This window comes from Rhinatrema bivittatum, chromosome 4 (genome assembly GCF_901001135.1).
Source record: "Rhinatrema bivittatum chromosome 4, aRhiBiv1.1, whole genome shotgun sequence".
Taxonomy (NCBI): domain Eukaryota; kingdom Metazoa; phylum Chordata; class Amphibia; order Gymnophiona; family Rhinatrematidae; genus Rhinatrema; species Rhinatrema bivittatum.
The window spans coordinates 442,411,513-442,435,556 of NC_042618.1; the positions used below are offsets into that span (position 1 = coordinate 442,411,513).

At 48.0% G+C, this 24,044-nt stretch overlaps 1 protein-coding gene across 2 annotated transcripts in view; it reads right to left on the reverse strand.

The window, feature by feature from the left end:
- Positions 1 to 24,044, reverse strand: part of VEZT (vezatin, adherens junctions transmembrane protein) — an 85,947-nt gene that overhangs the window by 52,047 nt on the left and 9,856 nt on the right. For both annotated transcript variants that reach the window (XM_029601597.1, XM_029601596.1), the window contains exons 3-5: positions 7,222 to 7,305; positions 6,004 to 6,179; positions 3,640 to 3,921 (exon numbers count right to left, since the gene is read on the reverse strand). In XM_029601597.1, the coding sequence (XP_029457457.1) occupies positions 3,640 to 3,921; positions 6,004 to 6,179; positions 7,222 to 7,305 (542 nt within the window). The remainder of the gene's footprint in view (positions 1 to 3,639; positions 3,922 to 6,003; positions 6,180 to 7,221; positions 7,306 to 24,044) is intronic.

Here is a 24,044-nt window from a genome sequence, read left to right on the forward strand (position 1 = left end):
TGTTCTTCGCTTGGAGCATTAATCACTGAGCAGGCAAGTTACAAGTCTAAATAGAACCAGTCTTATTGACAGATAAATGCTATTTCCATTACATCGCTTTGACCATGCAACCCCTCTTCTCAGGTCACTACACTGGGTCCCTGGCTGCTTCTGCATTCCGTTTGAGCTTCTCTTACTCGCCTATAAAATGCATTCATTCTGCAGCTTCTCATTACCCCTCTTCTCTCTCCCTATATATTTTTCCTCGTTACCTCCATTCATCAGGCAGGTTGTTCTTATCTGTGCCCTTCTCCTCCACTGCAGAACACCAGACTCTGTGCTTTCCACTTTGCTGCACTGTATGTTTGGAACAGACTTCCTGAGTCCACCAATCATGCTCTCTCTCTGGCACTATTCAAATCCAGTCTAAATCTCACTGTTTTTGAAGCTCCATTTATACTCTAATCACTTCTCTACATTAAATAAACTTGTTATAGACTTTGTCATATCTGTCGTGACTAGACCTTATGCTCAATGAAGCAAGGACTGTCACATGTGTATGTCTAGTAACACTTTAGAAGTAGCAGTAGTATTGAAAATCAAATTGTGAAGGCACAGAAGAAATCAGTCTTACAAGGCAAACTGCCTTCCAGCATTTACATCCCATATTTGTTACAATTAATGTTCACTAGGAAATGTCTTAATTCGTTTATTTTAAATAATGCTCCATATTCTTGTAAAATTAAAAAGATGTGAATACAAGGCAGACGGCCTGGATAACAGGTCCTGTCTCTCTCCTCTACGAGGATGCACACAATAGAGAAGGGCAATGCAGCTTTTACAATCTAAGTGATGCCTGGAAAAGCAGGTGTTGCTTGGAATCTTTAGTCTTCATAAAGCAAGGAGAAGTCTAAAAAGGTCTTTGTTTTTTTTGTACTGTTACATGTAGAGGAAGGAAAGAGAGTAAACTCTCTTTCCGATAGTTTCAACAAGCATAAGAATGGGTTCTAAAAGGGTCAAAAACCGCCCCGAAGGGAATATTTGTGGGTTAATGTTTATTCTCACACATGGCATGACACTGATGGGTGACAAGGACAGACAAGTTGTATGGCATGCTCAACATGTCTGTCCACAATGATGAAACCAGCCCCAATTAAATAAACAACCTCCTCATGCTTTACACATACCCATCTTACTTAGGGGTCAATGATGCTAGCTTGTCTTCCTTTGCCCCAGCTGCACTAGGCCAGGGTGGCCAACTCTGGTCCTCGAGAACCACAAACAGGCCAGATTTTCAGAATATGCACGATGAATATGGATGAAATAGATTTGCATACAATGAAGGCAGTGCAAGCAGATCTCTCTCATCCATATTCATCGTGGATATCCTGATAACCTGGTCTGTTTGTGGCTCTCGAGGTCCAGAGTTGGCCACCCTTGCACTAGACATTTTTCTCATAGCAACAAAATGGGGAAACCCTTTTAGTACATCTGGCTCTTGGTGAGCTCCTTAATTTGTTACCTACCTAGAACTGGCAACATAGCAGGCTAAAATATTTTAAATAATTAAAATTTATATTTATTATATGTACACATTGTAATTATATGCATAGGAAATTTGTGTTACTTTTTATAAAATGCACGTTACTGCATTACGAACTTAAGCGCGCACTTTCAGGGTGTTCTATAAACAAACAGAGGCTCCTGCCACGTTTATAAAAAAATATCCCAGGGCCCGCTTATGTGAGCATTTGACTTATCCAGGCTATTGAAAGTTAGCCTCGAAATGTTAGGAGGTTTTTTCAAATACAGTAAATTTTTGAAGCTTAATAGAAACGTTTTTGCTTTTCTTAGAAAATAGCCACTGCTATTACTAGCAATGGTAACATGGAATAGACTTAGTTTTTGGGTACTTGCCAGGTTCTTATGGCCTGGATTGGCCACTGTTGGAAACAGGATGCTGGGCTTGATGGACCCTTGGTCTGACCCAGTATGGCATGCTCTTATATATTTAGTAGTTCAGCCTCTTTCCCTGAGAGAGAGAGTCTGAAATGCAGAGTGTTAGTCTAGGGGTTTTTTTTATGGAGGGGGCAGGGGAAGAAGAGAGCAAGGACTAGTGTTGTCAAGTTTGAGCAAGCCTTTTTTTTTTTTGGTGATTCAGAGGAAGGCAAAAATACCTACAAAACATTTCAACCACCTATGTTCCCCACTTAAATGTAATTCCCAACTTTAGGAAGACAGCCTGACTCTATCCCTGGATCAGCTGCAGTCAGGATCTCAACCATTTTGAGAGCCCAGTAACTTTTTATAAAACAGTTACTCGAATTGACTATAATGGCTGACAACACAATTGTTCATAACCACTCTCTGGTAAAGAGTGAATACACGATAGGGATGGGGAGTGGTTGAAATGATTACCTTCCTCTCCTTATTGCGCACGCACACACCCCTGCCCAGCCACTTTATTGCTCGAGGCTCAGACCAATAGAATTTCTGCTCTGTTCTAGAAGGATCCTTGTGGCTGTCCCCAGTCCAGTGCCAGAGAGAAGGCTCACCTCAAACCTGAGAGAGGAGCCTTTCAAATTTGTTCAAGCTGAATTCTGCCCATTTCAAACTGAATGTTGCCTAAAAATTGACAGGCACACTCCCTGCATGGTTGTTACTGGCCATTGCTGTTGGCATAATTATTAAACACAATGCAACCCTCATCCAAGTTTGTTGACAGCCCAGATAATTAGGTTATTGACAGAGGTGGGAGGCTTATTCTGAATGCACTACCTGAAACCAATGAGAATGTAGCAGCATTTTGCATTAAAAAAGAAATCTATTCTGGATTCTGCAAAATCTGAAATGCATGTTTAAATAATTGTGTTCAGGGCCTGGTCTATTAGGTCGCAAAGCTTTTCCTATGGTACTATACATATCCTAGAGTTAAACACAGAGATTTTCTAAAAGCACATGTATATATGTTGCAAAATTCTTATTTGCATGCATACCTGGAACCACCAGTTCACCAACAACTCTACCAGTTCCTCCTCACCCTCCAGGACTTCACCCTAACCCCCTACCACCACTTAACCCAGATCTTCCACCCAAAAAGACAAGTCCAATTTTACTTCCATGACAAAGTTAGCAGATGTGAAAATGCATGGACAAGTTCAGTACTGTACACGAAAAAACACAGCTTGTGTGGACTTTCAAACCCCACCACAGAACGCTTCTAAACTGCCCCATTTTCCATGTTATGCATGTACTCGTGCTGTTTCCAAAATCATATATGTGCATATACACTACTTACATGCATATATGCCAATTTTATGAGACTATATTCAAAATGAGTGGCAAAGTATTTTTTGCCATGGTTTCCCCAAAATAGTTGCTTGGTCCAGACCTCCCTTCACCTCACACAAATGACAAGCAGCAGCTAAGTTCATCTGCCTACCATATTTCACAATATTCAGACCAACCACATGCTTAGAAAGCACCCAGTCTAGGAACACTGTCTAGAGAAATAGCATATACGTTCAATCACAAACATGATATGCATCATCACTCTTCCAAGTCCCATGACCTGATCCACATGTAACAAGAAACACACAGTGCAACAAGACAGACACTACATCCTGGATGGCACGCAGACACACGGAAATGCCAACTCACAGGGTGAAGCCTCTGGAAATGACCTCCGTCTCTTGAATGAGGCGCAAGGCCTTTCTCACGAGGTTGGTGAACGCTCGGCTGTTGGCCACGGTCTCTTCCAGTTGGAGGCTGTACTTTCGCAGGGTCATCTGCAACTTGGCCGACCTCCATATTTTCACTGCTCGCAAGGCCACGTAGACAGCTAAGGCAAACAGAGTGGGACCGCGCACCGCCCAGGAAGAAACGCTCCAGGACTCTAGTAGGGCCAAAGAGCTGACTAAGGCGAGCAGCACCGACGCATCCCTGTGTGAAAAGGGAGAAGACTCACAATGACCCATTGCATTGGAGAGGTAGAGAAAGAGGAGCTGTAAGCTGCACAGGTCAGGTAAAACGGGCATTATAAAATGATGGCAGAACTGAGCCAGTATTAACTGTCAGGCAGATACAGTACAGTGCGCTCCAACTGAGCGCACTGTTAACCGCCACTAGACGCGCGTTTTCCCTTACCCTTATTCAGGTAAGGGGCCGAAAACGCGCGTCCAATCCACCAAACCTAATAGCGCCCGCAACATGCAAATGCAGGTTGATGGCCCTATTAGGTATTCCCGCGCGATTCACAAAGCAAAATGTGCAGCCAAGCCGCACATTTTGCTTTCAGAAATTAGCGCCTACCCAAAAGGTAGGCGCTAAAGGTAAAAACTGCTTTTCTGTGCACCCTCCGACTTAATATCATGGCAATATTAAGTCTGAGGTCTGGAAACTTTCCAAAAGTAAAAAAAAAAAAAAAAAAATTAAAAAAAAAAAAAAAAAAAAAAAGAAGTCGGCCGGCAACTGTCGGGTTGAAAACCGGACCCTCAATTTTGCCGGCGTCCGGTTTCCGAGCCCGTGGCTATCAGCGGGCTCGAGAACAGATGCCGGCAAAATTGAGCGTCTGCTGTCAAACCTACTGAGAGCTGCCGCTCCGGTCCAAAAGGAGGCGCTAGGGACGCGCTAGTGTCCCTAGCGCCTCCTTTTGCCCGTTTTTACCGCCGGGCCTCATTTAAATACAGAATCGCGCGCACAGGAGAGTGGCCTGTGCGCGTGCTGGGAGAGGCCCGCTCTCCCGCGGACTTTACTGTATCAGCCCGTATGTTACTTGTTTGGCCATAATACTTTTATTCAGAGACTTGAGCCGAATTATCAGCTCTGAGATCTATCCTTCCAACGGGCTGCACTTTGCACCATGCGATGTAAAACAAAAAAATTCCAGCTAAATCAAAAAAGAACCCCCACCCATCTTTCCTGCTTTCACTGGGTTACTAGAACCTTCGACATGTGCTGAGCAACCTGCAGTACAATAAATAATCCATGGGTTACTTGGCAGTACAAACCATAAAACTGAAAAGTATAATTAAAAAAGGAAAAAAAAAAACAAAAAAAAAAAAAAAAACACACACCCAGAAGATGTAGGGCAGTCTTTGTAATTAATTCTTAGCCTTCTCCTTCCAGCTCAAATCAGAACTGGTGCCATGATCCTAGTGCCAAGAGCCTTCATGTGCAACCATCCAGGGAATCCCCTCCCCTTTAAGTAGTTTGACCCTCCCACTGTGGCAACGGCCCTGAGGTCGGGAGCTCCTCCCGGAACGGAGCTCCAAATGCAGCCACCGGGTGTCACCCTTACAAGGACTATGAATCCCACCCCCCCAACAGGGGCTGTTAACACCACCCCCGCAGCATACCCAACCCGGGCCAGCCGGGAACACGCAAGAGCCGATACACGGATCGAAACGGGGACCTTCCACATGGAAGAACACAACACTGCCACAGGGTCATCGGGCTGGCCCAGGGCTGACGGTTTCTAACTATTACCCGTGTGTGGCAGTGAAGGCATGGCTAACTTGGTACTAAAAAGACGTTAATTGGAGGATACCTAAAGTAAGAGTCTTGGAACTAAAACTGAAGGCTTAAGGCCTATCTGCTTCTGGAAGCATGAAACTGGGCTCACTTGGTGCACTCTCACACTTAAAATTATCCTTCATCGGCTTTACCTGTTCCTGGTGACAGTAACCTCTGATGCCACCTCGGCAAGCTCTGCACGGTCAAACATTTTCATTTAAAAACAAAGGCCACAACATCTGACGGGTTAGTTTTACACGTGCCCTCTCTGCCCCCTTTCATGCTGTTACCAATGCTGACTAGACAAGATAAAATATTTTTTTTTTTTTTTTTTTTTAAAGAATGGGAACTGCCAGCCTCAAATGCACCTGAACCCAACGCCAGCCATGCATTCAGAAAGCACCACGTGTGACCCCTTACAGCTCGGGCTAGAGAAATCTCTCCAGCTTCGAGAGAACATGGCAAGGGTCTAGGCAAACAGCGACAGAACAGATGCTCTCTGGACAGTACCAAATATTAGGGGTTGCTAGGGAGCGGAGGGTGGGAAGGTGTCCACTTTCCGGTTGCTGGGGCTGTCCAGCTGACAGGATACTGGGGTTGAGCAGCTCAATCAGCTCCACATCCTCTTGTAGCAGAGCTTCCTGTTGCAGGATGGTACAAAGACAGTCAAGCCGAAATCCAACATCCTTACAGTAGGAAAAGGGGAAAGGGAAATAAAACAGGTTATCAGTGTAGATGCAAAAAAAAAAAAAAAAAAAGACTGAAGCGTTGTTCATTCCCCCTCCCCCGAAGCTAACACTGTTTAAAACATCAGACGTGGCTGGCAACATGTCAGAGGAGGCAAAGATTTTCATACACATTACCAGCTTTGCATTTCTGTCTTAAAGACGTTGCTTAGTAAGGAAAGTGTGGGTTGCAGAAAGAAAAAACAAAAGCTAGACATGGAGGCTTAAATGATCCAGTCACCCGGGGAGGAGACACAGCCAAAAAAAAATTAGAAAAAAAAAAAAAAAAAAAGGCTTTGGCAATCTAAAGGATAATCATCAGTAAAGAAGGGATGAGCAGCAGTACTAACAGCAAAGCACAGGCACTAGCACAATTCAGAAGGAACAGGCTCATTTAAACCTCTGCATAAAACCAAACCTGCCGGCCCCTAAATGAGGACCTTCATCAAGGATAATACAACAGAAACACGCCCACACTGTACACCCCCAAAATGTGCTTGAGCTTTGCAAGAAAACAAGGAATCAGACTAATAATTAAAAAAAAAAAAAATCCACCAGCTACACGATATTGTAAAATACACATAAAATAGTTAACTAAATCTAAAGCAGGACAAATTCCATTCTGGGAAAAAAAAATTGCATGAAGGACCCTACAATGATTAGAAGGCTCCAAAGGCTGCCAAGAAATTACAAGTTACAGGTGATAAATATAAAGTGCTTCCCCATGAAGTGGGCGCAATTTGCTCAGTGACTGCACCGTCACCCGGTACAAACCTTCATTACATCCTCTGTGTGTTTCACCGATAGTAGCACCAACCAGTAAAACTTGGAGTTTCATGACCACCAGGCACGGACCCGATGCACTGAAGAATTCTGGGGCAAAGTGGTCGAAAAAAGCTTCTCCCACTGGGCACCATCGATGCCCAACCTCACGGCGCCAAACGTGAGCACGAGCTACACATGAAGCAGAAGAGGGAAAAAAACTATTCAGACAGACACTTACCAACCGGTGAATCTGATCATCTGTTTGCCCACGAGATGTAAAAGGACTTTTCAGGATTTCAGCCAGTTTTGTGAAAATTCCTTGCTAAAATTTAAACAAACAAAACTGGCATCAATATATTTTTTTTCCCCAAATAGAAATAAAAGTTTCCATGCTTGCAATAAAATCAAGTGGAAGAAAAGAAAAAAATTGAATAGAAATGTTGCACTTTTATCAAAGGCAAAATACATGCTAGAGCTACGGCAGTTTTTGGAGCTCTGCCTTCATTTTCACCCACAGATGATGACTTCACTTTTAGAGAGGCTTTTGCTGAAAGAGATGCACAAAGGAAAATTGGTTCTTACCTGCTAATTTTCGTTCCTGTAATACCCGAGATCAGTCCAGACAAGTGGGTTTTATTCATCCCTACCAGCAGATGGAGGTAGAGAACAAAATCTTTGGGCACTGCCACCTATAAGAGTGCCACCTGCAGTCCCTCAGTATTGATCGATACCAAAGCCAAGATAATTAAACCAGTGGGCAAACTAAGTCCCCAGGATGGATACCCCTGGACTGGCTAGCCACACTAAAAAACCTCAACTGTAACTAACATGTGAAAAAATCTGAACAAAATCGAGAAGCAAAACTCTGCTTTGCTAATAAGAACCCAGCAGCAGAACAAACAGTCTTTCGGCACAGATATCCAGGATGGGCCTCTGGACTTGATCGTGGGTATTACAGGAACGAAAATTAGCAGGTTAAGAACCAAAATTTTCCTTTCCTGAACATACCCAGATCAGTCCAGACAAGTGGGATGTACCAAAGCCCCCTTAAACCAGGCAGGAACCCAAAAGACCTGCTCGCAGGACACTCTCCCCAAAGGGTGCTGTCTCCGGGGCCCGCACATCCAAACGATAATGCTTAGTGAAAGTGTGAAGCGAAGACCAAACTGCGGCTCTACATATCTCCACGGGAGACACCAGCTGACACTCGGCCCACGACACCGCATGAGCACGAGTCGAATGAGCCTTAAGTCCCACCAGAACCATACGGCCCTTGGAGACATAGGCAGCGGAGATAGTCTCTTTCAACCAACGAGCCACAGAAGCTATAGATGCCTTCTCACCCTTTTTGCATCCCCCGAAAAGGACGAATAAATTATCACAGCGTCGGAAAGAGTTGGAGACCTTCAAGTATCACAACAAGACACGACGCACATCCAAAAGATGGAGATCCCTCCCCATTGAGGAATCCAGATCCCAATCCGGAAAACCTGGCAGCTCTACCGTCTGATTCACATGAAAAACAGACACCACCTTAAGAAGGAACGAAGGCACAGGCTGCAAGGACACCTTGTCAGACGAAATCTAGAGAAAAGGATCACGACATGAAAAGCGCCTGCAATTCCGAAATCCTCCTAGCCAAGCAATTGGCTACCAAGACGACAGTTTTCAAGGTCAGAATCTTTAAAGACGCCCGACCCAGCGGCTCAAAAGGTTCCTCACAGAGTGCTCACAATACCAGATTGAGATTCCATCCCGGGCATACATTGCGAAGAGGGGGACGTAGATGCTTAACTCCCCGAAGAAAGTGGACCACATCCGGATGGGCAGCCAAAGTCTGCCCCTGAACCTTCCCTCTGAGACAACCTAGAGCTGAAACTTGAACCCGGATTGAACTGTGGGCCAGGCCCTTGGATAAGCCCAACTGCAGAAAGGACAAGATATACGGTACGGAAGCCCTAAGGGGATCCACTCCCTGTTCACACCAAGTCCCAAAAACCTTCCATACTCTTGAATAGGCCAGGGAAGTAGAAGGATGTCTCACCTGAAGGAGGGTAATAATCACCGGTTCAGAATATCCCTTTGAACACAATCGCCGCCTCTCAAAGGCCAGGCCGTGAGACAGAATCGATCCGCCCGATCCGAAAATATGGGACGTTGACAAAGCAGGTGCCGCAAGTGGGCCAGGCAGAGCAGCCCGTCCACCGCCAGATGCAGCAGATCTGCAAACCATGGATGACATGGCCACTCTGGAGCCACCAGAACTACCAGCCCCGAATGAGCTTCTATTCTTCTGGAGCACCCGTGCTATGAGCAGCCATGGAGGGACGATACACAGTAGAACACACCAGTCAGCCACTGGCACACTAAGGCATCGAGCCCTACGGCCCTCATCTCCCTTCAGCGGCTGAAGAACTCTCAGTCTTGGCGTTGAGACTCATCGTCAGATTGAACTGAGGAATCCCCCACCTGGCACACAGGAGGTCCCAGGCTTCCGAGGACAGTTCCCATTCCCCCGAATCCAACTGCTGATGGCCGAGATAATCCGCTTGGATGTTGTCCACTCCTGCGATGTGGGAAGCGGCAATCCCCTCGAGATGGAGCTCTGCCCACTCAAACAATAACTGAGCCTCCTGAGCCACTGTGAGGCACTTTGTCCCCCCCTGGCGATTGATATAGGCCACCGTGGTCGCACTGTCCGAGAACACTCGCACCTTGCGAGCCCGAACCAAGGGTAGGAACGCCAACAGGGCCCTGCGGACCGCTCTCGTTTCCAACCGATTGATGGACCAAGTCTGTTCGGACATCGACCAGAGACCCTGAGCCGACTTGCCCAGACACACCATACCCCAGCCCCGAAGACTGACGTCCGTAGTGACGACAATCCAATTCGGGACTTTGAGGGGCATCCCCTTCTCCAAACTGCTCCTTGTCATCCACCAGGCAAGAATGGCCCTGGCCACCGGCGTGAGAGAGAGAGTCAGGTAATACTGCTCCTACAGGGGGTCTCCAGCGGGACAACGTCACTCTCTGCAGGGGCCGCATATGTGCAAACGCCAAAGGCACCAGCTCCAACATGGACACCATTGATCCCAGAACTTTCAAGTAATCCCAGACTTTGGGCAGCAGAAAACGAAGCAAACGAGTTATCTGTTCCTGAATCTTGTTCACCCTGTGGGCCATGAGAAACTCTGTCCTGCTGAGTGTCGAAGCGGGCTCCCAAGTATGCCAAGGATCGTGAAGGCACCAGGTGACTTCTGCAAATTGACAATCCAGCCCAACAACTCCAAGAGGGACCTCACGCACTCCTGTGATTTCGCTCTGATCAGCCAGTCGTCCAGATATGGATGCACCAAAATTCCCTCCTGCCGCAAGGCTGCCGCCACGACCACCATCACCTTTGTGAAAGTTTGAGGGGTGGTGGCCAGATTGAAGGGAAGGGCCTGAAACTGGAAGTGCTGCCCCAGAGGAACCTCTGGTATTCCTGCCGAATGGGGATATGAAGATAAGCTTTGGTGAGATCCAAGGACACCAAAAACTCCTTTTCGATCCACCGCAATCACGGTGCATAATGTCTCCATCTGGAAGCGCAGCACCTTCAAACTCTGGTTGACTTTCTGAAGGTCCAAAATGTGCCCTCTTTTTTGGCACTATGAAATAAATGGAGTACCTACCCAGACCTTGCTCGGAGACCGGTACCGGAACCACCGCCTCCAGGCTTAATAACCGCTGAAGAGTCTCTTGAACTGCTGCCTGCTTCGGGAAAGACAGTACGACTCCAGAACCACAGATGGAAGAGGATGAGAAAACTCTAAGGCGAAGCAGTCTCTGACAACCTCCAGCACCCACTGGTCGAAGGTAATCTTGGTCCACTCCTCGTGAAACAGGGACAGCCTGCCCCCGATCACCAGAGCTGAGGAGTGGACCTGCCTGATCTCATTGGGAGGGCTTAACTCTGGGCGCCGTGAAGGACGCGGTTAAACGAGCTCCCGACTGCCGTTTCTTTTTGGATTTCCTTTCAACTAAAAATGCCTCATACTAAAAGGAAGGGGAAGGTAAGGGAGGGAACCTCGACTCCCCCTTAAGCCTACCCCAATACAGACGACAATTCGGGAGTTCTATTCCACAGTGGGGGAGACTTCAGGAGAGTCTGCTATAGAGCGGGAGGTGGCGCAAGCTTCCGAACTACTCGACGAAACATCTGAGCCCTGGAGCACCGGTTACACCTTCCCCCCCTGCCCATGTCACAGCATTCGGGTCAGCGGAAACCCTGAAGCTGAAGTTGCTTCAAGTGGAGGAAGCGCTCGAGGCAGGCTCAGCTGCGGGAGCGATGGGGCAGACTCAAGGCGAGGAGACTTTAATCGCCTTGAGGGAGTTGAATATCGGAGCACTGAGTGATGTGGGCAGTTTGCTGCCATCTATCACTGCTCAGGGAAGGAATCAGACGGATCAAAGAAAGCTGGAAAATACTACACAGAACATACCAGTAAATATACCAGAGGCATTAACGGAGCGGGATGCCAGTGGCCGGTGGTAGGTGTCCACCTTCACAGAGTAGAAGGATGAAGGGCATCCATCTCCCAATTAAAAAAAGAAAAGAAAAAAAAGAAAAAAAAACAGGGATGGGTTCATGGGCTTATAGGTATTACCAATTATTAGGCTTTTCAATATTTGATGATAGTTAATGTGACTTTCAAGGCATTCTTCACTTTCGGTGCATGTCCGGCATGACTCCTTGCTTCAATGACAGGGGAAAAGAAAAACTGATACTTCACACATTTCCAGCATTGCCCTCTGCTTCATGGCAGAGAGCTATGCTGCCGCTTACCCAACTAATCAAACTTAATATTTCACTTGGAAGCAGCTCCAGCACTGCTCTCTACATTAATGGTGGGGGTGAAAAGGGAATTAGAACATAAGGTTACTAAGAGCCAAGAGAAACAGTTAAGTATGAGAACAAATGTGTGAAGCTTGCTGGGCAGACTGGATGGACCGGTTGGTCTTCTTCTGCCGTCATTTCTATGTTTCTATGTTTCTATGTTAAACAAACCTGAAGTTGTAACCTTAGACGCCTTATGGAACGCTGTATCTTTATTAGAGAAAGCAATTATTTCCTTGACAACAATAATTAAGGGCTCTCAAGAACAACTTAACATGGTGAACCCGGTAGTTCTTGCTAATTCTACTAAAATTCAGGAAATGGATTCCCAAATAAATCAGATAAAGGTTATTCAAAGTGGCCTGATTCAGGGGGATTCGAGGATAGATAAGCTATTGGAAAGCCTGGAGAACAATCTCAGATACAATAATTTGAGAATAATGAACTTCCCCAAATGCAAGATAATTTCTCCCAAGGAACAGCTCAAAAAATACCTTCAGGAAGTTCTGTCTTTTCCTAGCAGTGAATTGCCTATGATTTTGAAGGCATATTTTCTATTTGGGGCAGCTCAGAGAAGTGGGGGTGCAGTGGAGGATGATGGAGGCAGAGGGGAGCGTCCGGAATCACTGTCCCCACTCGAGGATCTGTCTGGCTTCCTTGAGACATCCCAGGAGGAACAAATTGAGAAAAGAGGTGTTCTACTGGTGAAGTTTTTAGTACCTGCTGAAAGAGACATGGTCTTAAAGAACTTTTTCCGTAACAGAAATAAGCTCTATCTGGGAGAAAAGATATGGCTCTATCCGGACATTGAGACCAACGCAATTGCGAAGGAAAAAAATGTTGACTTTCTGTCCCAGAGCTCAGCAATCAGGCGCGCAAATAATGATAAAGTTTCCATGTAAATGTATACTTACAATAGAAAATAATAGATATGTGTTTATGGAGCCGGATCAGTTGGAATTATTCCTGAATTCAAGAAGTGAGTCAAGGGCAGATCCGCTTGAAAATACCAGTATTAGGTACCTTTGCTACTTCCTTCTTTTTCATGTTTGTATAAGAAATTGTATTTACATTTTGTTCCAATTTTCGTGCTTGCTCTCCCCAGATTGCATGGTAAAAAACAAGCAGAGAGAAATAGTTTTTTGGAAATATAATACTAAATGTGTTAAAATGTGAAGAACTTTATTAATATTTCATTATCTAATGTTTATTTTTCCTTGGTGATACTAGTGTATGTTCTGCCTGAAATGAAGGGGTGTAATAATGCTTTATGTCAGTTGTTTAAAAACAGTAATAAAGGGAGGGCTTAACTCCACCCGCACCCTGGGCGGACTCCCCCCCCCTCTAGATGCTCTCCTAGATCCTCGAAAGGACTGCTATCTACTGGAAGACTGCCTCGGAACAGAGGGCCCTGTTGACCAGCCAGCACGAAAACGCCTCCAGTCCCGATAATGGGAGCGGGTGGAGAAAGGCTTCCGAGAAGGCTTCCTATCCTCCGGCTGTCTATTGCCTTTCATCTCCCCCCAATGACTTCATAAGCCGATCGAGGTCCTCAAACAGTTTGCCCTTAAAGGGCAGATTACACAGCTGCGATTTCGATGAAAGGTCCACCACCCAATTATGCAGCCACAAGAGACGCCTGGCCGCTACTATCAAGTCCATGCCCCGAGCAGTAGTCCTCACTAGGTCATATAAGGCATTAGCTCCATAGGCGATTCCCGCCTGGGCTGGGGACAGAGTTCCAGAGGCAGACTGCTCCTGCGGTTTTTGTAGCCAACACAAAATCGGCTTGCTGCATCAGACTGGCACAATCCACCGCTTGCAGCCCCATAGCCATCACCTCAAATAACCGATTGAGCTGCACCTCTAGCTTCCGATCCTGAACATCCTTAAAGGCAGAGGCCCCTGCGACCAGGATGGTGGTCTTCTTGGTGACCGCCGAAACTGCCGCATCCACTTTTGGGATCTTGAGGTTATCCAAATATTCCTGCAACAATGGATACAGCTTTGCCATGGCTCTACCCACTCTCAGTCCAGAGTCTGGAGAATCCCACTCTCGGCTGATCAGCTTCTGGACCTTCTTAGAAATGGGAAAGGCGCTGGGAGGTCTCCGAAGGCCATCGAGCACCTGATTAACACCTTCGTTATCTGAATCCTCCAAAGAGCTTGATCCCCCCCAACTCCTCCAATACTAGGGGGATAAGCGGTTTAAGCTCCTCCCTCTTAAAGAGGCATATCACCTGCGGGTCATCGCCGTCGGCTTCCAGGCCCTTAGAGGCACCCTGATCTGCCTTAGGGTCCCCTGGATCGTGAGGGTCGTCCCCATCCCCCACCGCAGGATCTGCATCCGGATCTCCCACCATAGAATCATAGTCATATTCCTGAGAATCATCTGACTCCTCAGAATTGGAATTTAAACTCGTTGGCCGAAGCCCCTGGGACGGTCCCCGCGGAACCCTGAGGGTCCCTTCACGCGTTTAGCGGAGCCCGACGGTCTGTCCATAAAAGGTCGCTTGCCCGCCTGCTCAGCCAGGAATGCCTCATGCAGCAACAGGACTAACTCGGCTGAAAACCCCCCTGGGGCTCCCGAGGCTCCTTCGGGACTACTGGGGCCTGAATCAGCTGGACCCTCCTCCCGAGGCTGCATGGCAGGGGAAGGAGGCGAAGGAGACTTGTTAGAGCCCCAAGGAGGAACCCCCGCAACCCGGTCCCCTTGAGGGGGGGAAGGGCGACCTCCCCATGCAGTGCCCCCGACTCTGCCGCAGCCAGCCAAGTTCGCCGTGACTTTGGGTGCCTTAAGGAAGCCCCCTCTCCCCTCTTGCACAGCCCATACAGAGGGAAAAGGATTCCAGGGAGGCCGACCAAACGCCACAGGCCCGACAGGCCTCCACTAGTAGCCTGTCTGTCATCCTAAAAATAGCAGCACACACCGTGGGAAGAAGCAGGGGGGGGGAGGGGCGCACCACGCGATCGCTGCCAGAGAAGGAAGAGGGCGCACTGCCGCAGCAAATTCCTGCCGGCGCGAAAGCCCTGCCGCTGCAGCACTTAAAAATAATTCGGAGGCTCTTTCCCTGGCTGGGGGCACCCTCCAAAACGACCGGCAGCGCTCCTTTTGCATAACATATTTCTGTCCAAATGATGCTTAACTGAAGAGGGCCCCGTCAGGCTATTAATTAGGAAATCCCTAATGGGGTAAACATTTCCCATCTTCATAACTTTATTTTGGGATTTTAAGTTATAACTGGCTCAAGTTTTTCCAAGTGCAACATAATAAGTGACCATAACAAAATGTTATCATTCCTCCATCATCATCTCCAAAATAATCACAAGCAGAGATCCACAGCTTACTGTAACAGCTTTCTTTCAGGTGCTTACATGAATAGTGTATACTATTCACGTAATAGTATACACTTAAATTAGTGTAAATTCCTCTGCCATCAGGACAGCACAGCCCAACATTTCTGCTTCCATATTCAAGAAAGCTTAGGGTTCTTACAAGAATGTGCATCCAGAGACAATCACATGACTGACACAGAGCTGGCTACAGTTCTAGAGCAAACCCTAAGACATAATGGAACAAAATCACCTTTGCCTGCATTTTTCAAAAGGGTTTTATATAAATGGAACAACTTCCAAAGGCAACACTGTCCTCTATGTTCAGCTTCAGACCATGTGATTTGTTAATCCCTAGCTCCTTCATTAGTGAGGGTGATCAATGGGTTTGCGTCCAACTACAATCCATGTCTAACATGTGTGCGCGCGCTACTCCTGGGCTTCTCTCCCCCCCATAACCCTATTCTTGGTTCTCTGCTTGATTTTATCTACCTTCTCTCTCCTGACCAACTAATATCCATCTTCAGCTCTTTCTTCTCTTCCCCCTTTGCCACAAGTTTTTGTAGCTCTACATGTAAGGAAAGCTTACCTAAAAATCGATGCCAATTCTTCTCTCTCACCCTTCACTCATTGGAATCTGACCTCCTGCCGGTCTCCTCATGTTCACCAACCTTTTTCACCTCGCATATTCCATACGCACACGCCATACACTGTATCCAACCCTTCACTGGAAAACTTTGCTCCGTCTCCTCAGGTACTAAACCTTTCAGGTCCGCGGTTTTCAATTCTGTACTAGAGACACTACTCACCTGTCTGGTTTTCAGGAAATCCATAATGAATAGATTTATATATACTGGACACCAGTACATGCAAATCTATTTCATGCATATTCCTTATGGGTATCCTAAAAATCAAAACCAGTGAAGTGCGTCTCCAGGACAAGGTTGAGAACCTTTGCTTTAGAATAGCCAGAACACCATCCATGATCTTGCTGCATTTCTTAAAAGTTTCTCTCCTGTCCTAATTGCAGTCCAAATGCTGAAACAGATTCTCTGTGAGGTGGACCCTTTCAGTACTGCGTTTTCAGTTGATGCCTTGCCTAGGATAGGAATGTCACTTGTACCCAACAATCCCCAATAGGAAGGTTGCACCAAATCTCCTAGGTCAGAGCACACAGTATTGTAGCTTTTTCCTTAGGGCCCACTGATCTGGCAATTGTATTTATCACCTCTGTCTCAAAAGCAGGAACCAAGGTTGCATAAGTGCATGAAAAGCACAATACTACTAAGAAAAAACGCACACAAGTTTAGGCTGGAAATGAGTGGTGTCTGGTAACCCATGAAAGTATTCATGGACCTAAGAAGAAAGTCTAGACTTCCCTCATACGTGGGGGGAAATGAATCAAAGCACGACGGCAGTTTGCATAGACGTGCAAGTTAGGTCACGCTGTTTTTGACGGCTCTTCAGTCTAGTACCGGTTACTTAAAACAAAATGCCAAAAGGCTCGTTCAGCTGATGGATAAAATGTATTTCTAGATGTGCGGAATAGCAAATAGCTACTGGTGACTGCCAATAAAGCACTGAGGAGGGCAAATCATTCCTTGTAAGACTAAGTAACGGGAGATCTTCACCCTCATCCCCCCCAGTCTCACCTTTGTGAACCGAATTCAGTATTTGATCTTGGGTTCAACTCCCAGTGAGACATGGAGCATGAGAATGTGCTTTTAATTAAAGTTAGTTATGAAACTTCTAGCAGTGAAATGATTTTATGCAAATTTTTTCATTTTAGCTGTTGTATTTAATCCAATGTAGCAAATTTAGATCTTGCTCATTTTACTGTGTTATTGCTTTCTTTGTCTGGGTGACTGTGTGAATGTTTTCTTATAAACCATCTTGAGCCTTAGCACATGCCAATATATAGGTACACTAATAAAGATAAAAGGTAAGATAGAACTGAGAGTGTGCCAAGTGCACAATCTGATGGTGTGATTGACTTCTTTGGAGAAGGGCAGAAGCTTCATTTAAACATTTTAGTGAAGAGCACAGAGAAAATGCAGTAATTGCAAACATCGTTCAATGGCTTACAAAAGTCAAACAACATTTGCCATATGCTGGATTTCTTTTGATTGTTTCTAAACTGGCCTAATTAAAAGATTTTAGCCTCTGGTATCTGTTTTATTCAATAGTCCACGAAACACACTTTTGCGTCCGGTCTCGGACGGCTTTGACCTCTGTGCCTCACCTTTCTTCCTTCTCTCTCCACAAGCCTTGGGAAGATGGCTGCTGCCGCGTGGTCATGCCGCTCTCTCCGGCGTCCCCGGAAAGGCTAAGGTGATGATGTTCACCATGTTTCTCTTGAGGGCCTCCTAGGGTGTGTGTACGCCATCCTCGTCTTTACCCACGTCATGGCGGGAACCTTGGGGGCGGCCCCTCCGATTGACGTCACGACATCCAGGTATTTAGCCTGCCCTTTGTTTGCTAACAAACTGAGTTGGCAAGGTTTGGACTGCCTCCGGTCTAAGCTACTCTGCCGCTTCCTTGCTACCACAAAGTTCTCTCTGCCCTCCGGGGCCATTCACCTCTAACCTGGGTACCCGCTCCTCGGGGGCCCTATGCTTTCTTTCAGGTGCCTATCTGGGATATCGGGTACTCGCTCCTCGAGGGCCTGCTCTCCCTGCCTTGGTACCTGCAAAGCAACTACTTCTGCCTGCCAGGATCTTCAAATACAGCTATCTATTCAGTGAGTAAACTAACTTTGCCAGCTTGTCTCACCTCCAGCTTCAGCGCTGCGAGTCTACATCCGGGACTCTCTTCTACCCAGCGCAACCTACCATCATTGAAGTGTGAGAAGGGTCTCTTCTGCCGAGGACCCCTGGACCTGGGGTTACCTCACTGCTGCCACCCCTGGGCAGTACCACCAAGCTGTATAATAAACACGAATTCTCTGTGTCTGCGTGTATAGAGTCTAACCTAGTACTGCGGTTCCTCATGGGGCTCTGCCCCGTGGGAGTGGCCATCTCCGCAGTACCCAAGAATCCACTCAAACACCTCGAAACCATAACAAACACACACACAACCTTTCATTCTCACAATCAGTTGTTCCATTCTACTCCATCCCAGGCAGGTCCTTGCCTCTTAGTTGTGACTTCACTGAAATCTAAGAAACATTACATCAAGATTTGTTGTATTAATACATGGAATAATATACAAAGCAGTGTTGCTTTCCTGTAACAGGTATTCTCTTAGGACAGAAGGATGTTCGTCCTCACACATGGATGACATCAGATAGAGCCCGGCACAGAAAAGGTATGTCAGTTTCTAGAAACTTTGACTGGCACAGTCAGCATACCAGTCTCGTAACCTAGAATTATGGGAAACAAAACATAGGAAAAACCCAACTCTGCAGGGTGGCGGGCGGGTTTTTGTGAGGACTAACATTTTGCTGTTCTTGGAGAACACCTATTACAGGTAAGCAACTCTGGTTTCTCCTAGGACATGCAGGATGGTACTCCTCACACATAGGTGAATCCCTAGCTACAGGCGGTTCCCTAACCACAAGCAAGACCAGACACCTAACCAAGTGCCAACGGGTACAACACAGGTGCTGTTGGCAACAGAGGGAGACAGCCTGAACCCGAACAATGCGCCATAGGTGTGAAGAGTTGGGTTTTACAGCTGAAAGATTCCAGAGGACAGACTGGCCAAAGCTATCGCGTCGGCCATCCCCGTCCAGACAGTAGTGAGTGGGGAAAGTGTGGCGAGAACTCAACATCTCAGCCTTGTAGATCTTGCCCACGGGGACCGCTCTCAAGTGGGCCTCTGAAGTTGCCATGGCTCAAACAGAATGAGCCTTGGTCATGACCCCCAAGGTGCAGTCCCGCCTGAGCATAGCAGGAGATGCAATCTGCCAGCCAGTGGAGAGTGTCTGCTTAGCCAATGCAACTCCCAATCTATTTTTGTCAAAAGAGATGAAGTTTCATGGCCTGCTGTCTGCTCCAGGTAGAAGGCTAACGCTCTCTTGCAATCCAAGCTGTGCAGAGCCCGTTTGCCATGGTGTGAATGAGGCTTGGGAAGAAAAGGAGGGTAGGACGGACTGATTAAGATGGAAATCAGTCACCAGCTTAGGTAGGAACTTGGGGTGCGTACGGAGAACCACCCTATCATGAAAGAACTTCGTGTAGGGCGGATAAGACACCAAGGCCTGTAGCACACTAACTCTGCAGGCTGATGTGACTGTGACTAAAAAACATGACCTTCCAGGTCAGGTACTTGAGGTCACAAGATCGTAACGGCTCGAAAGGCGCTTTCATGAGCTGGGCCAACACGACACTGAGGCCCCAGGACACAATGGGAGGCTGTGGGGTGGGGGGGGGGGGGGGGGTTTCAACTGAAGAAGACCCTGCATAAAGCGTCCCACTACGGGTTGCACAGAAATGGGCAAACCATCCACACCCTGCTGGTATGTACTGATAGGGGACTCAAGTGTACCCTGATGGAACTGGTCTTCAAGCCAGCATCTGATAGGTGCAGAAGGTAATCAAGTAGCTTTGGCGTGAAGCAGTAGAACAGATCTAAGCTGTGGCATTCACACCATACGGAAAACCTCTTCCACTTCAAGCCATAATAAGACTTCCTAGAGAAGGCTTCCTAGAAGCCACCAGGACTTGAGACACATCCAAGAGGTCAAGGGGCTGCAGAATCAGCTGCTCAATATCCAGGCCATCAGGGACAAGGCCTGGAGGTTGGGATGGCATAGCCTGCTCCAATCCTGCATGATGAGATCTGGGGACATTCCCAGACTGATCAGTTCCCAGAGGAAGAGGTCCTGCAGGAATGGGAACCAGATCTGCCATGGCCAGTGAGGGGCTATGAGGATCATAGCTCCCCTGTCCTGTTGAAGCTTCAAAACAGTCTTCCTCACCAGAGGAAGTGGATGAAACGCCCTCAGAAGTCCCTTGCCCCAATGACAGGCAAAGGCATCTGAGGATGGTTTTCCATCCCCTTGTACAGAGAGCAGAACTGATCCACCTTTCTGTTGCAGGGGGAGGCGAACAGATCCACATCTGGGGTCCCCCATAGGCGAAAGATTTAGTTTGCCACCTCCTGTTTCAGGGATCACTTTTGGGGATAGAAGGCCTAACTCAGCCTGTCCGCTACCACATTCTCCGTTCCAGCTAGGTACATGGCTCGGAGGACCATACCCTGGGGGTAGAGCCCAATTCCAGATATGGATCGTTTCCTGGCATAGGAAGAATGATCTAGTGCCTCCCTGCTTGTTGATGTACCACATCGCCATGTGGTTGTCGGTTTGGATTAGGACCGCTTTGTTAAGAGGTGATCGCCGAATGACCAGAGAGCGTACCAAATCACGCGGAGCTCCAAGAAGTTGATCTGACACTGCTTCCTGAGCGTATCAAATGCCCTGGGTGCGGAGTCCCTCCACATGGGCATCCCACCCTAGGTTGAATGCATCTGTGGTGAGTACAATCTGGGTAGGAGGAGGTTGAAAAGGCATCCCCTGCTCCAAATTAACCAGACTCTCCCACCAAGACAAGGAGTCCCAGAGAGGTGGAGAGATGTGGAGGAGGACATGAAGGTCCTGGGTGGCTTGCCGCCACTGTGTCCACAGGAACCATTGAGCTCTGCGCATATACAATTTATCAAAGGGGGTAACATGGACCATTGCGGCCATGTGTCCCAAGAGGCGTAGCATGCGGTGAGCTGAAACCTGTTGGTTCTGTTGTACTATTCCCATAACTGAGACTAACATACTCACTCTCTCTCGTGGAAGATATGCTCAGGCCTGAGCGGTATCCAAGAGAGCACCAATGAAGTTCAACTGGCGTAATGGGTCTAGGTGAGACTGAGTAGTTGACAATAAATCCCATGAACTCTGACACCCGAATGGTCAGGCGCAGGGAACACGCTGCTCCCTCCTGAGGTGGGCTCTTGACGAGCCAATCGTTCAGATAGGGGAACACCTGCATGCCAAACCGGTATGCCCCAACTACTCCCAGACCCTTGGTGAAGACTCTGAGGGCAGAGGCCAGGCCGAACAGCAACACCCGGTACTAAAAGTGTTGCTCACCAGCCACAAACTGGAGGTACTTCCTGTGACTGTGGAAGAGCTTGATGTGGGCATAGGTGTCAGTGAGGTCAAAGGAGCAAAGCCAATCTCCTCCTTGAAGGAGGGGAATCAGGGCGTCTAGAGACCATCTTAACTTTTCTCTTTTTAGGAATCTGTTCAAGGCTCTCAAATCTAGAATCAGATGGAGTTCCCCTGTTCTCTTTGGAATCAGGAAATATTTGGAGTAGAAACCCTGCCCCTGCTGATTCAGCAGAACAGGCTCGATGGCCCTGGCATCCACGAGGGCGGCAAGCTCCACCAGAAGTATTTCCTGATGCAAGGACTGACCCCAGGAGGGGCAAGGGGGGAGAGTCTGGAGGGATACCCAGGAAGTTCAGTCTGTACCCTTGAGGAACAATTGACAGAAGCACTGGACTGAGATCACACTGGGCCAATGGTCCAGGAAGAAACACAGCCAGCCTCTGACTGGAGGGCCTCACATCGAGGGGCTGGACAGTTGGCTTATGCTCCCTCGCAGCCAGTCAAAACCCCGTAGTGGGGCTAGACTGGGGAGCCAGCTGAAGCCACTGACAGGCCCTAGAACTTACCCGCTGGGAACATCCTAGAGAAGTGGGTGGGTAGGTAGTATTTCCTCTGGCAGTAGAAGGGCTTCCTTGAGCCCTGACATGAGGACTTCCTGGCAGAGATATGCTGGAGAGTCTCAAGGTGGTCCTTCAGCTGAGCTACATCATCCCTCCCCTGATCACTAAATAGGTTGTCCCCAGTACATGGCAGGTTTGCAAGCTTCTCCCGAACCTCCGGCCAGAGATCAGAGGCTCAGAGTCAGGCCATCCTGTGGGTGCCTATGCCTGCTGCAACTACCTAGCCGCCATTTCAAACACATCGTAGGTGGAACGCATCTCGTGTTTGCCACATTCCAGGCCTTGTTGGACAACCACTGCAAAGGCATGATGCTGCTGTTGGGGCAGGCACTCTGACAGTTCCTGAACCTGTTTCCAGAGGTTCTGGAAAAACTGTCATGTACAGCTGGTAGGAGGCAAAACGGGCAACTAGCATAGCACCTTGAAATGCCTTCCTGCTCAGTGCGTCCAAAGCCCTATTCTCTCGGGAGGGCAGAGGCATGGGTGCAGGAACATTTGCCAATCATTCATGGTAGAGTCTGCTCTAAAGAAGGCCAAGGGAGCTGATGCCTCTCGAACCTCAAGGCCTGCTGAACCAAATACACAGCATCAGCCTTCCTATTTACCAGAGGCACTGATATGGGGGTGTTCCCAAATTCTAAAGGAGCAGTTCCTTCAATGTATCATGAATGGGAACAGCTACCACCTCCTTTTGGGGAATTCACAAACTGGAGAACCTCGGGCATTTCATGTCTGGCATCCTCTTACATTGAAAGCTGAAATGAAATGTTTCTGCCATGGCCCGTATAAAACCCGCAAAATGTTAAGTCCTCAGGTGGGGACCAGTGATGCTCCTCTGGAGGAGATGGATTTGAGGGGAGGTCACCTGAGTCAGCAGAGGTCATAAGGGATGTCAACATCACTTGTATCACCAAAGGATGTCCATGGAGGGACCATTCTCCGATCCGGCGGCTTTGGCACAGAGGGCATCGAGGGCCCTGGGAACGGTCCAGGCAATGCTGGCTGCTGAACTGGAGGCCTTGATGTTGCCTTCGGCTTCAAAGGCCCTTCCTCCTCCTCGGAATTCACAATGGTGATCACCTCGGAAGGAGAAGGTAACTGTGGCTGGTGGGGCATAGAGAGCATCCGAGCCACTAGCATTGGCTGTGTGGGGAGAATGCCTAGAAATACATTGAGGCGCTCCAGCAACGATGCCAAAATGGAAGGCACGGGCACCAGTGGGAATGGCAGCTCAATACCCTGTAGGGCTCCAACAACTGCCAGTTGCACCCTGCGCTCCAAACTCCTCCTCAAAGACTGACAACAGAATGGACTGAGGCAGCAGCGTAACCAGATCTCCCTCAGAGCCCCGAGGAAGATCGGTATCCAGTACCAGAATTGATGGGGGGAACGCCTTGGACTCCTGGGTTCAACAGAGGGCACCTCCTCCTCTCCACAGGGTCACCATAGCCGAAGATGGCGCCAACCCAAGCATGGTACTGTGTGAAGGCAGTGACCGGAGGTGAAATTTCTTGGTCCTCCCACGGTGCTGAGGGTGATGGAGACGATCTTGATTTCATCGAGCAAGAAGAGATCGAGGGAGGACGGTCACTGGCACCACCGAAGATCCGGTGTCAATCAGTTCTCTGTGGCCCTTCGGCATCAACTGCCCTGATGCCGACGGCTCAGATTTCATCTTATCCAGATGGGCGTGCCAGCCCTTGGGGGTCATCTGATTGCAGAACCCAAAACCTCCTGACGTCCTGTGAGGCCCCCGGGCAGAGGACATACACCTCGTTCGGGTCTGTGATATACATAGTTGAAGGCACCGGGAAAACTCAACAATGCAATGAACGCACAAAAAAAGGCCGAAGAGTGGCAGATGGCTGGCGGGCTTCGGGGGATCGACCGCAGAGTATGAGAAAGCTTACCGCACCGCCCAGTTAACTAAGGCCGGAAGGAATTGAGAGGGACCCGGTGAGGGAGAGTCAAAAAAACAGCCATAGAACTTTTTCCACAGGCAAAAAGAGCATGAGCTCCCCAACCGTGAGACGATAGCTTCACGGAAAAGAAGAGACTGATAAGGGACCCCGCGGGGACAGTGGCATGCTGGGCTCCATCCAATGATGTCACCCATGTGT